The sequence below is a fragment of the Elephantulus edwardii genome, unplaced genomic scaffold (assembly GCF_000299155.1).
Source record: "Elephantulus edwardii isolate Elephantulus edwardi_28Jun2011 unplaced genomic scaffold, EleEdw1.0 scaffold00006, whole genome shotgun sequence".
Lineage (NCBI taxonomy): Eukaryota > Metazoa > Chordata > Mammalia > Macroscelidea > Macroscelididae > Elephantulus > Elephantulus edwardii.
Window position 1 is genome coordinate 4,363,551 of NW_006399756.1, and position 12,910 is coordinate 4,376,460.

The 12,910-nt window shown below is 45.6% G+C and overlaps 1 protein-coding gene across 1 annotated transcript in view; it reads left to right on the forward strand.

The window, feature by feature from the left end:
• Nucleotides 1–232: 232 nt before the first annotated feature.
• Nucleotides 233–12,910, forward strand: part of CLRN3 (clarin 3) — a 24,872-nt gene continuing 12,194 nt past the window's right edge. Inside the window, exon 1 of the mRNA XM_006879865.1 lies at nt 233–461. Coding sequence (XP_006879927.1) covers nt 233–461 — 229 coding nt within the window. The remainder of the gene's footprint in view (nt 462–12,910) is intronic.

The window sequence follows — 12,910 nt, forward strand, 5'->3', positions numbered from 1 at the left end:
AAGTCCAGCTGTTGTAAATCTTTCTGACCCTGTTTATGCCCACAGCTTGACGGCCATTGGTATAACTCATCCCAGGGAGATCAGGGTGTTTTTTGTACACTGTTCAACAGTGTATATTAGACACTGTTTCTATTTATTGGGCACCAATAACAAGATCCAGAAATACTTTTTTCACAATCTTTATTTCATTTGGTTCTTTGTCTTACTCTTGTGGATTTCATTGCCTGAGAAAATGCCTACACGGACGAAAATATTGACATTCTTATCGAGCTTTTTCACAAGCCTCGGATCCTTCATCGTCATTTGCTCTATTCTCGGCACACAGGCCTGGATCAGAAGCACATTGGCCATTAGTGATGACATTTCCAGCGGAAACGTGACTCTATCCTATGGACTGTTCCGTGGCAAAGGCTCTCAACAGCTGACCCAGGGCCTTGAGGAGCCAGACAAGTATTTTGAAGGTAACTGATGAAACTGTTTGGATGGATGGAGCGAGATCAAATTAACTGGGTCTTAGAGGAGGAATCTGATGTTTGGGTCAGATAGCGCTCAAAATGACGTCCTGTGAGCTTTGACTTAACTGGATCCAAGGGGCCTTTCGAGTGTCTGTCTCTTTTCAGCCCCTGAGCTGGGATTGATTGTTAGGGTGGCGATGTTAGGCCATGGCGATGCTCCATGGGAGGGGCGGACGGTGGACTGACACTCGGCAGAGGAGCTGAGGACGGCACAGGCTGGCAGGGTTTCATTCTGCGATAGCCTCAAGTTGAGGCTACCCCAATGACACCCAAGAGCAGCATGTTGAAGGATCCCCTCCCAAGTTCTGATGAGCAAATAATTAAGTGACAATATGGCCTAGGAAGATGGGCTGTATCAAGCAAAAGAAATAACGCTGTAAATGATATTGACTGAATTTTCAGTTGGTGTAATAGCCTCTGCCCAATTTCATTATAAGCATATATGTAGTTGAAGCATATAAAGTTAAAATCCTGACCAATTTATTCTTCCTTTATCTCAAGTTCATTTCTCTAACTTGTGCGATTTGCCTTCTTATCTAAAACCATCTCATTGTTACTGGAACTCATCTCCTATTTCCACAAATTGCCTATTTTATGAATTTCCCCCCCCCCTTTTCTGGCTTTTGATGTAATCATACTTGACTCCAGAGAGGAGAATAGGGATGATGGCTTGCTTATCAATTAGCCAATGTATGTCCTTGAATATGATTATTTAAAAGCCGATCTATGTGTTTTTTTTTAAAAAAAAACACTGTGTTTTCTTTAAAAAAACTGAATTTTAGTAACTTCATGTCAAAGAGTCTACAGATGCAGATTCTGCTGTATTCAATGGACTTTGCTCTGAACAGGTGTTACTCACAGGATGTGGCAGCCACCGTGGAGTCCTGTGCGACCCACACAGTCTCTTCTCTGTGTGAAAGGCTACGCTTCTGGCTGCTATTTGAAAGGCTGCCTGTTCCAGGCCCCCCAAAGGCACCTCAAAGAAATGACTGGCGGTCTGTGAAAAACTGACTCCTGAAAGCCCAGTTGAGGCCAGTTATACTCTGATCCCCGTTCTCAGAGCCACCATGAGTCAGAGCTGATTCACAGCAATTAACCGGTGGGCCAGTGGTCATGCGTTTATAAACCATTCACGTAAAAGGTGCCTCATCTCCTCGCATGTCCGCATCTCCACCCCTGACTGAAGAGAAAGGCAGTCTTTAGTCCTGGGTGTAGGAGCTCTGCTGGTGTAATGTGCTAAGTTCAGCAGTTCAAATCCACCATCTACTCTGTGGTAGAAACATGGACAATCTCTTTCTATAAAGAGTTACAGCTTTAGAAAGCCAATGGCAGGTCAGAGTGAGTCGAAATTTACTTGAGGCAGTGTTTTTGAAGTTTAATTAAAAAGGGAGACGCCTAGCACAAGGATTAATCACACTGCTGCTGACCAGCAGGTTGGTGGTTCAGACCCACCTGCCAGTTACTCTTAGGGAGGAAGAGGCAGCTGGCTTCTGTGAAGATCGCAAGTTCAGGAAAGTCCGTGGCTGGTTTGAGGGCTGACTGTGAGTCGGAACTGATACAGTGACAATGAATTTGGAGTTCAAGGAAGTAGATAATTGTAGGGATTTGAGTCCTGGATGGCAGTGCTAGGTTTATAGCTTATTTAAATCTTAGTTATAATTTTTTAAACCCAGCCTAGCATGACTGTGTCTTAGAGACATCAAAAGCACCTTTTGCCCAGTGGTATAGTGATGTCACAAGCCTCCTGTGGCCCCACCTCACCTGCACAGGTAGATGGGGAGTTCCTGCTTCACTGCAAAGACGAACTAAGCCTTCCAAAGCCTGTGTCACGCTTTCAGGTAGGAGACTCAGCCTTTCAGAACCAAAACATGCTTGCTCCTGAACCCTGGAGTTAAAAACATTTTCATTATTTAGTGTTAAGAAATGAAAACTTTACTTTTATATTTTTTTAATTTTTTTTAACTTTACTTTTATTTTTTACAAGTTTTACTTTTTGCATTCTTTCAACTGGGGGTGTGTGTGATTTTAATGAATGCCACTGGTTCCCCTGCACCGTCACACACTTGTTTTGTGACAGTGACTGCACTCCTCGTTCTCCTCCCCTTGGTGATGCTCATGGCTGTCAAGCCCCCGCCCTCCTCTGTCCTGACTCTGAGCTTTCTTCCTGGGCCGATGCTGCCCTCTGGATCCCATATGGTTGGCTGTTGTTCTAAGGAAGGAAAGCTTCCCTGGCCCTGTCCTCCTCGTCTTAGGGGCTTGTTTTTCATTTGGCTTTTAGTTGAGTCACGGGGTTTCGAGTTCCACACAGGAGCAGACTGTTGCGTATTTTCCTTGAGGAGTTTGAGTTTTGTTTTCAATTCAAAAGGTGAAGCTTTGTTAATTAGCTAATGAGCTAATATCTACGGTTTTCTGATTTTCGTATAAAGTCAGTTTGGAACCTGGGATTCGAGCTAAGTGACTCCAGTGGAGACTCTGTCTACGGCCAGGCACAGGAGGCTGTTGCGACGCACAGGACCGAGGAAAGGGTGGAGTTGGATGGTGGTGGACACATCCAGGTGCTCCTGACCAGGGCAGGGCTAGGTGGGTGGAGCAGCCCTGGACAGAGCTCAGCATTTGTATCTGCTTTGTTTCCTCTATGGCCCTTTATTCCAGCCTCTCAAGCAAGACCCTGCCCACGATGAGGACCACCAAGGTCAGAAGGTGCTGGGTGACTGCTCTGGCTGGCAACTGCTGATAATGCCCAGAGATCATGTCTTATTAATTTTAATGAAAGTCCACGGAGATTTAGGGTTTCCAGTCATTCATTGGTGCACTTTTCTTCCTGTCCCTCTCCCCTCAATTCACTCTTCTCCTTGAAAAGTAAAACTTTCATTGTTATGCAATCCCTTCCTCCAAGTCCACTCCACCGTGCAGCCTTTATTCTGCACTCCTTGGCTGCTGGGGAGTCAGTTCTGATCCGGAACAACCTCCCCCCTCCCCCCCGGGAATAGGACACAGAAGAACTGCTCCACGGGCTGTAATCTACACAGAGGCAGACTGCCCCATCTTTCCCCTGGAGAGTAACTGGTGGACTTGAGCCGCTGTCCTCTCTGTGAGTAGATTAGTGCTTTACTACAGTGCCACCAGGGCACTTCTCTAAGGCCCAAAATTTCCAACTAAATCCCTTGTCCTTGAATTGACTTCTGTCCACAGCAAGCCTGTAGCACAGGCCAGAACTGCAAGCAGGTTTTTGTGTCCGTGCGTCTCCATGCTTTGTGAAGTGAATGGCCACATCTTTTTTGCAGAGAGGCTGGTGGTTTTGAACCATCGGCCTTGAACTGGCAGTCGAGAGTCGAGTGCTTTAAGAACTGTTTCACCGGGGCTCCTTCCCCTGGGAACTCCTCCTCTGCGCTGCCATTGAGACAACTGACCTTCCACTGTTGTGAGGAGGACATGAACCACAGGAGATGCACGGCATTCAACATGCTTCTGATCGCCCCACAGAGCTCCTTTCTCTCAGAACTAGAGAGGCTTTATTGTAAATTGCCTGTTCTTCCACTGTGATCTGAGTAAAGGTTTCCCAGGCAAACTGATTTTCATTCAACCATTCATATGCATTTTGTTCTATAAGGTTCATTTCGATACCCACACTGTAACAGCACTTTCCCTGCTTCCTTCCTGTAATTCTGATTCCCACCAATCCTTCTACACTTCTCTGAGACTTCCCTTTCTTCAGTGATACTGTGCTGATTACCCTTTTGCTGGGTATTGCCTTTCCGTTCACCTATGTTGTCATGTGCCTATTATCTATTTACTCATTTGTCCTCCCCCTCCCTCCCTTCCCATCCTTGGAAGGCGCTTAAGAGAGATTCTCTGTATAAATCACTCCTTAACTTTTTAGGACAGCACCACCTTTTCGTGCCTGACTTATTTCACTTAGCATAATGTCCTCCAGATCCATCCTTGTTAGTCAGTGTTCCAAGAACTCTTTAAACTGTTTTAGCATTGCAATGTGAAGGCACCATGTCCTTTATGAATTCGTCTATTCATGAGCACTTCAGTTGTTTCCATCTCTCTGCTGTTGTGAATAATGCCGCGTGGAGCATCAGTCTGTTCACGGGGAGACTCTGATTTCTTTGAGACATATACCTCATGATGGTGTTCCTGTAAATGCTGAGCTTGGACAACTTGTAAATCGGCATTTCAGATAGGGAACATGATGATGGTAGACAGATACGGGGGCATTCTCCTGCTCATGGCCTAGCATGCCTTCTGGACAGCACTGATGTGTGGACACTCCCCATTAGCTTCTGCTGACCATGCTGGGCTCTTTTCAAAGCCAAAGCTGGTCACTACAAACACATCGTCTCCCACCTGGCTTTTCCACTGGAGATGTTAACCATGGCAGCCTTTGGGCTCAGAAAAAGTTTACCTAACATTTCCAAACAGTAATGAAAATTGCAAAGTTCCGCACTCTTTCTGCAAAGGATGTATCATGTTGTGCCAATCAGGGCTGTCGATTTTGAAATCGAAGAGTGGAAGGAAGTGAAAAAGGCCAAGAGAACTCAGCCATTGGCCAGCCAAGGGACTTGTCCAGCTTGTCTCTACATTGCTTGGCCTGGCCTGGCAGGTCAGGCATTTATCAGATTTATCTGGATGAGTTTGCCACACAGCTAGGAGGAGAGTGACCTGGCCTGTGTGTCCCCCAGCAAACCTGTTGTCCAAATTCTGACACTTCCTGTTGGCTCAAATACTTCTCAGAGTAGTTGCTTTGTGAGCAAGGGGCTTGGAACAGTTCTGGGCCTTGGCCAGCTCTCCATTTGTTAGGGAGGAAGGCCTGTATCCATGGACTCCAGTGCCCCACACTGAGCATAGGTGAGAGCAGGTGAGCCCAGGTGAGGGCAGGTATGCACAGGTGAGGGCAGGTGAGCCCAGGTGAGTGCAGGCTTGTACAGGCAGTCCTTGGGCACAGGGCATCGTGACAGAATCTGCAAACATGAGTTGCTAAAAGAACAAAAGGAGTCATTGGGAGATGCTATGATTAACAACTGCAGTGCTAACCAAAAGGCCAGAGGTTCAAGTCCACCTACAAGTGCCTCAGAAGAAAGGCCTGCCAATCTACAGCAAAACCCCGCGGGCACAGGACTGCTCAGACAGCACTCAGAATCAACTCGGCTGCACCTGGCTCCAAAGGAGACCACCCCGTCGACAGGGCACCACCCCCTCCACATGCTCCCGTTCCCTGGGCTCTGGGGCCTTCAGTGCTGCACAAACGAGGCCCTTTGGGACATCCCCTCAACCTTGGCTTCTGCAAGCATTGTCAGGCCCCAGGGCCACACCAAGACCCAACAGACTGCTGTAGAGGACATTGCACCATGGCCCCCTGGAGGGCAGAGCAGAACCGCCCTGGGGGGTTCCAAGGCTGCCAGTCTTCCCGGAAGCTGGCTGCCTGCTCGTCCTCCTGAGGATGGCCGCTGGGTTCCCATGAGCCCAGGCAGCTGGGCATTGCACCTCTGCACCACAAGGGATTTCTTCAAGGGGCACGATGAGTAACATTTCCTTACCCGTGAGAATTACGCCATCAAGTCACCTACAATTCACAGCGACCCTGTAAGTGACGGGTCTGCACACTGTGCCACCCTCTCCGTCCGTGATACACTTGAGCCCATTGCCACAGGCAGTCCATCTTGTTGAACCGTTTCCTCTCTTTCACTGACCCTCCACCTTTCCGAGAACTGGCTCCTGATAACATGGCCAAAGTACGTGAGATGAAGTGTGGGGAAGTGTGGCAGGAAGTGGGAGCTCCTGTGAATGGAATTTCAAATATTTCTGAGCTCAGGGGCTGGTCTGTGTTTACAGAACTACCTTCTACAGACCTTGTAGGTGACTGTCCTTGGGCCAGTGCTTGGCCGCCAGCAGTGACTCTGGAGGTGGCCAACCAGGACCTGGACACGATCCTCCTCAGGCCTCAGTGGCGTACTCTTGAGGAGGCCCAGACAGTCCTGCTTAGAATCTTCCCAGGTGGTCCCAGGACAGGTGATTGTGTCATAGTTGAAACCACGGTGTCCACTGAGGCAGGGGGGTTGCTGGGTGGACAACCTCTCCAGGTAGGTGTGTTTGGAGCCATGGCCTGCAGGAGAAAATACCCAACACAACTATACAGCTGTCGCTGGTAGGCCCAGAGAACCACTCCTGTCCACGCTGCCTCGGTGCCTAGGGTTAGTGGCCAGGAAGTCTCACCCCTGCGATCCTATGCTGCTCCCCACAACCCCTTCCACCCTCCCTCCCAGTAGATGCACGTCCCACTTCAGACCAAGCTGAAGACAATTGTTGTTGTTGTTAGGTGCCATCGAGTTGAGTACAACTCACAGCAACCTTATGAACAGTGGGTCAGAACCCTGTCCTTGACTGTGCCGTCTTCACACTTCCCGACACACTAGAGCGCACAGTGACACTTGTCCTTCACCAACCCTCCACCCTTCCCGGCATCCTGTCCCTCTCCCAGGAGTAGTCCCTCCTAGCAACATGCCCGAAGTATGTGAGTGGCTCTGCCTCCAATGAGCACTCCAGCTGCACCCTCTCCAAGACATATCTGTTTGTTCTCTTGGCCGTCCTTAAGATATTCAGGGCTCTTCTCCAACATCACAGCGCAAAGGCATCAAGTCTTCTGGCATCTCTATTCATTGTCCAGTTCTCAGATGCAGAGCAAGTGATCAGAACGACATGGCCTGAATCAGATGCACCTTAGTCCTCAAACTGACATCATTTCTCCTCAATAATCTGGAGAGATTCCTAACTGCAGACTTTCCCAGGGCAATGTGCCTCCTTATTTCCTGACTGCTGGTGCCAAGGGTGTTAATTATTGATCCAAGTAAGATGAAGTTGTTGGCAATTTTAATCTCTTCTCCGTCTGTCATGGTGCTGCTTATTGGTGCATTAGAAAGAATTTTTGTAAAGATAGCTTTTGGAAGACAATTAGGGGGGACATTTTCCTGAAAACCCCAAAGAACTGATGGAAAAGAAATGAGTGATTGACATTGGTTTCTCCCAAGTTTCCAGTGAGCTCCTGCCTCACTGTTTCTACCACTGTGTTGTGTGTGGGCCTGCGTGCACACCCCCCCCATGTTCACACACACACACACACACACACACACACACAGACACTGTTCACAAACACTCCATGTTCACACACACACACACACATGCACACATACCCCATGTCCACACACACACACACACACACACTGTTCACAAACACTCCATGTTCACACACACACACACTGTTCACAAACACTCCATGTTCACACACACACACACTGTTCACAAACACTCCATGTTCACACACACACACACACACACACTGTTCACAAACACTCCATGTTCACACACACACACACACACACACACACATACCCCATGTCCACACACCCTCCTCCTGAATATGACTCATATCACACAAACACCCCACATCTCCCACTCCACACACACTCTGCTTACATGGTCACACACACACACACACACCATTCCTCACATACACGTGCTGTCACACAAAAATAACCAGACCACACTGTATGCTCCCCCACACACCACACACACTTCACAACACACACGCACTCATACACACTGACCTCACACATCCTATCCTACCCATACTCCTCTGCACTACACTATACACCCACCATCCCACAGAACACACACCACACTCACACACACGCAACACGTCACACACTCCATACCACGTTTACACACACACCACACCACACCACACACCATGTTCACACACACCTCACACATCATGTCACACACACACACGACTCACACCATTTTAATGACACACAAACCACTTCACACAGACCGCACACACAGCCTCCACACTCACACACAACACAATGCACACAACACTGTACATCTACACCAGACCACGTCCTCCACACTGTACACATGGCACCGCAGTTATATCACATCACAAACACATACACTACACCATTCGTGTTCAGGCCACATCACGCCACACCACATTCTCTCTCTCACCCACACCCATGTAACACTGGACTGCTCACACAAGCCACCCCATTCAGATCTCCACACAAACAAGGGCTCTGTCCCTGAGGACCTGCTTGTCACCAGGGCTGTGGCCACCCTAGACCCTGGAGGATTTAGGGACAGAAGAAGGTCCACCAGTCTCAGGCCACCTTCCTCCCAGCAGGATGGGAACATGTTCCCAGAGGCTGCATTCTGTGGTTGTGGGCTAGAACCTGGGGTCCAGGATTGAACCCAGTGCTAGGCTCCCGGAGACTAGGTGGTGGATGGGGGTGGACAATCCCCCAACAGTCACCACAGCACTGCTTCCACTTCTGTGACCTTCAAAACCTAGGGTACAAGTGCAGAGGGCATGTTAGGCCTGCGGGCTGGGGGCCCAGATGCGAGAGCCACCATCCACGCACCACCATCCGTGCACTGTCCACCAACTCTGAACCTTGACTGCGTTCTCGGCTCCTCCAGTGACCTCCACTATCAGGACAATTAGGGCTGACTGTCATCGTGCACGCTGAGCCCAAAGCTGGTCCCTGAAAGGCAGGGAAAAAGAACGGAATGTGTTTGCTAATTTTGTAGGCAGAGAGCAGCTGTCAGATGTTACACGGATTTATTGTTACTTAATTCTTGCTAACTTTCACTGATTTTTCAGCTTTCATTGTTTGAGTTCTGAGCCAGGAACTAGAGGAGAGCGAGAGCTGTCAAACCTACAGTGCAGGAAAATCAGGAGGCTGAAAATAAATTTTAAAATCCAATATGTAGAATTAAAAATGGCCTTAAAACATGGAAAACTACGAGTTAACTCACTTCAAACTGACCTTCTGAAAAATTCTTTATATCTCACCGACAGTAAAAAATGATACTAAATTTTAAAAAAAATCTAGATTTGTCACTTTCTAGTTTACTCCAAGATATAGAATGCTGGGCACTTAAAGATGAAAGTGGAGTCATGGTTTTAATAAGCAGAGAAGTCTCCATGGCCTGACCTTGGACATGCAATGTGTTCTCATGCTCAACTTCATTGCTCTAATTAAATATCCAGGAGCGCTGGTGGCCTCGTTAGAGAGTCGTACTGTCAAAGTAATAGTTGTTGTTCATTACTGTCGCGTTGAGCACGACTCATAGCGACTCTATGAGCATAAGACCTGAAGCCTTTCTAGAACCATCGTCGTTTCTCAAAGTCCATGGAGTTTCCAGAGGCAGGTTGTTTACGAAGTGGATGCCACTCCTGCTGCTTCATTGCCCCGTGGAAGAAAGATGGGCAATTTACAGCCTCTGAAAATCCATAGAAGCATTAGCTGTGAGTCCATTCTGACTTAATAACAGTTTAATATCCAACTACCTTTGTTAAAAACAGAACACTCAACTTTATATAAGAGAAAGTTTATTTAGTACGCAGAAAGGTTCTGAATAGAAAATGGAGTGTCCCCTTAAAGTCTGAAGAGAGGCTGAGTGTGCACAGGAAAGAATTCCCGTAGTGACTAAGTTCTGAATCACTGTCTTCTTCTCTCCATTTGTCCTACTATGTGGCTTGTGTGTGGCTGTGACGCTGGAAGTTATGACACTGGTGTTTGAAGTACCAGCAGCGTCATCCATGGGGACAACAGAGCTTCTGGATTTAGACTAAGAAGGAGGACTTGGTGAACTATTCTTAAAAAAAAGAAAAATGGTGAGAACCTTGGGAAAAGAGGTGGAATGTTCCTTCTGATATAGGGTCAGAAGATGTGCCCTTCTGGTGAGACTAGCAAAGAGAGCTGCCCCCTCCAAATAGCATAGACTTCAATGATGTGAAGGAAGTAAAACTTCTAGGACCTTCATCTGCCGATGTGGCTGGACTCAAAATGAGAAGAAACAGCTGCAAGCAGCCCTGAATAATTGGAGCATGGAATATATGAAGTATGAATCTAGGAAAATTGGAAACTGTAGAAAATGAATCTGAGTGCTTGAGAATAGATATTCTTGGCATCAGCGAGCTGAAATAGATAGCTATTGGCAATTTAAAATGGGCCAATCATATCATCTATTATGCCAGGAAGGGCAAATTAAAGAGGAATGGTGACGCATTCATTATCAAAATGAACGTTTCAAGATTTATCCTCAAGTGTATCACTGTCAGTTACAGGATGATTATCTGTAACCCTAGAACGAAGACTAGTTAATCTCATTGTTGTTGTGTACCACAAGGTGAAACTGACCCACAGCTGACCCTGCCATGGCTTTTCCGTTCATCACCCAGGAGGAGATTGTCCATCCTTCTCCCATGGGACAGCTGGTGGAGTAGGACCTCATACCTTTACTGTTCTTCAAATTCAAGCATAAGCCTCAAACATCAAAGAGGAAGAAAGTGAAGATTTTCACCAATTTCTTCAATCTGAAATTGACTAAAATGCATTGATAACTACTGCAGAGAAAAGCTAGGTCTTTGCACAAGAGAGCATCAATTGCTCGCATGTAAGTTCAAGTTGAAGCAGAAAAAAGTCCATAAGGCAAATTGTACAAACTTGAGCATATCTCACCTGAATTTAGAGCCCATTTCAGGAATAGATTTGACAGATTGCACACTAATGACCAATGACTAAATGAACTGTGGGATAGTGTCAAGGGCATTTTCTATGATAAAAGCATATCATCATAGAAACACAAGAAAGAAAGAAAATATCGAATATTAGGAGAGACTCTGAAATTCGTTCTTGAGTGTAAAGAAGCTCATGAGAATGAAGGAAATGCTGAAAAAAGCTGGAAAGGATTTCAAACACTTGATATAAAACAAAACCACAAATGAATGGATTCAGAAAATTCCATATAACCCAGCTATTCCACTACTTGGAATATACCCTGAGAAAATGAGAGCTGAGGCACAAATGGAGACTTGTACACCAATGTTCATAGCAGCATTATTCACCATCACAAGAGCATGGAAGCAGCCCAAATGCCCAACCACAAATGAATGGATTGAGAAATTATGGTACATTCATACAATGGAATACTATGCAGCATGCAGGAGCAATAATTTTGTAAATTATTACCTAATTTGGGAGGGACTGGAGAGAATTATGCTGAGTGAACTCAGTCCCACAAGGATAAATATTTTGTAAAACCATTATTATAGAATGAGTATAAGATCCAGCAGAGGTGGGAGAGGCTGGAAGCAGTGGAATGGGGATGTGCAGGGGGAAGGGGGGATTAATCATAAGGTTGTACAAATTAATGGGAGGATGAGGGAAATTGAGAGAATTTGTTCTTGAAAACAATATATCTGAATTTTGTAAATAAACTACTAGAAAATAATAAAAGAAAAAAAATGAAAGTAATATAATGAAACGTACAAAGACCTGCAAAGCCAAGAGAGCTAGACACTCAGCATTTCTCAAGCTGAAAAAACTGAGATAAAAAAATTCAAGTTGTGCATTTCAATACTGAAGAATTTTATGGCAGATATATTGAATCATAGAGAAAGTATGAAAAGAAGATAGAAGGGATATCTGAGTCACTGTAAGAACTGGTCAATGTTCAATTAACCCAGAATTAACAGTACTGAACAAAGAAGTCCAAGTTGTGCTGAAGGTATTGGTAAGAATACTCAGTTCCAGGAGCTGATCAAATACTAACTGAGATGCTTCAGCAAATAGATGGCAATGTAGGAAGCACTCACTTTTATATTTCAAGTAATTTCACAGATATTTGACCAACCAACTGGAAAGATCCACAATAATTTTCCTTCCCCAGAGAGATGATCCAATAAATTACAGGAATGATTGATCAAACACAGTAAAAGTACAGGGAAGAATTTTTTGTTTAAAAATTTTTTTTTTCAATTACTGTACTAAGTTACATGACAGGGCACAGTGAGAAACTCAAGCTGGATTCAGAAGACTTGGAACAAGTGATATAATTATTGATGTCAATGGATCTTGGCTGTGTTTAATCTACTCTAGAAAGATATTTGACTGTGGAACATAAGCTGGACATAGACCAAGATGCAGTAGTTCAAACAGAGAAAGTATCTTTTTAGTTTGGAGGAATGGAAACTCTCACACAGTTGGTGGGACTGTAAAATTATGTTAATCATTGTGAGAAGATGTTACTTTCTTTAAAAGCTAGAGATAGAAATACCATGTGATCCAGCAATCCTACCATTGGAGAAACACGCATCATGAGGAAAAGAAATATACACTTACTTTTATTCATTGCAACATAGTTCACTGTATCAAAAAGATGGAAACAATCAAAGTGTCCACCATTGGATCAACGGCTAAACAAAGTGTGGTCCACACACACACACCTGTGGGTTACTACACATTATCAAAGAAAAATGACGATCATCACATCTCATAATGTAGCTGCATCTGGAGGTCTGTAAGCTCAGTGAAATCCATCCATCA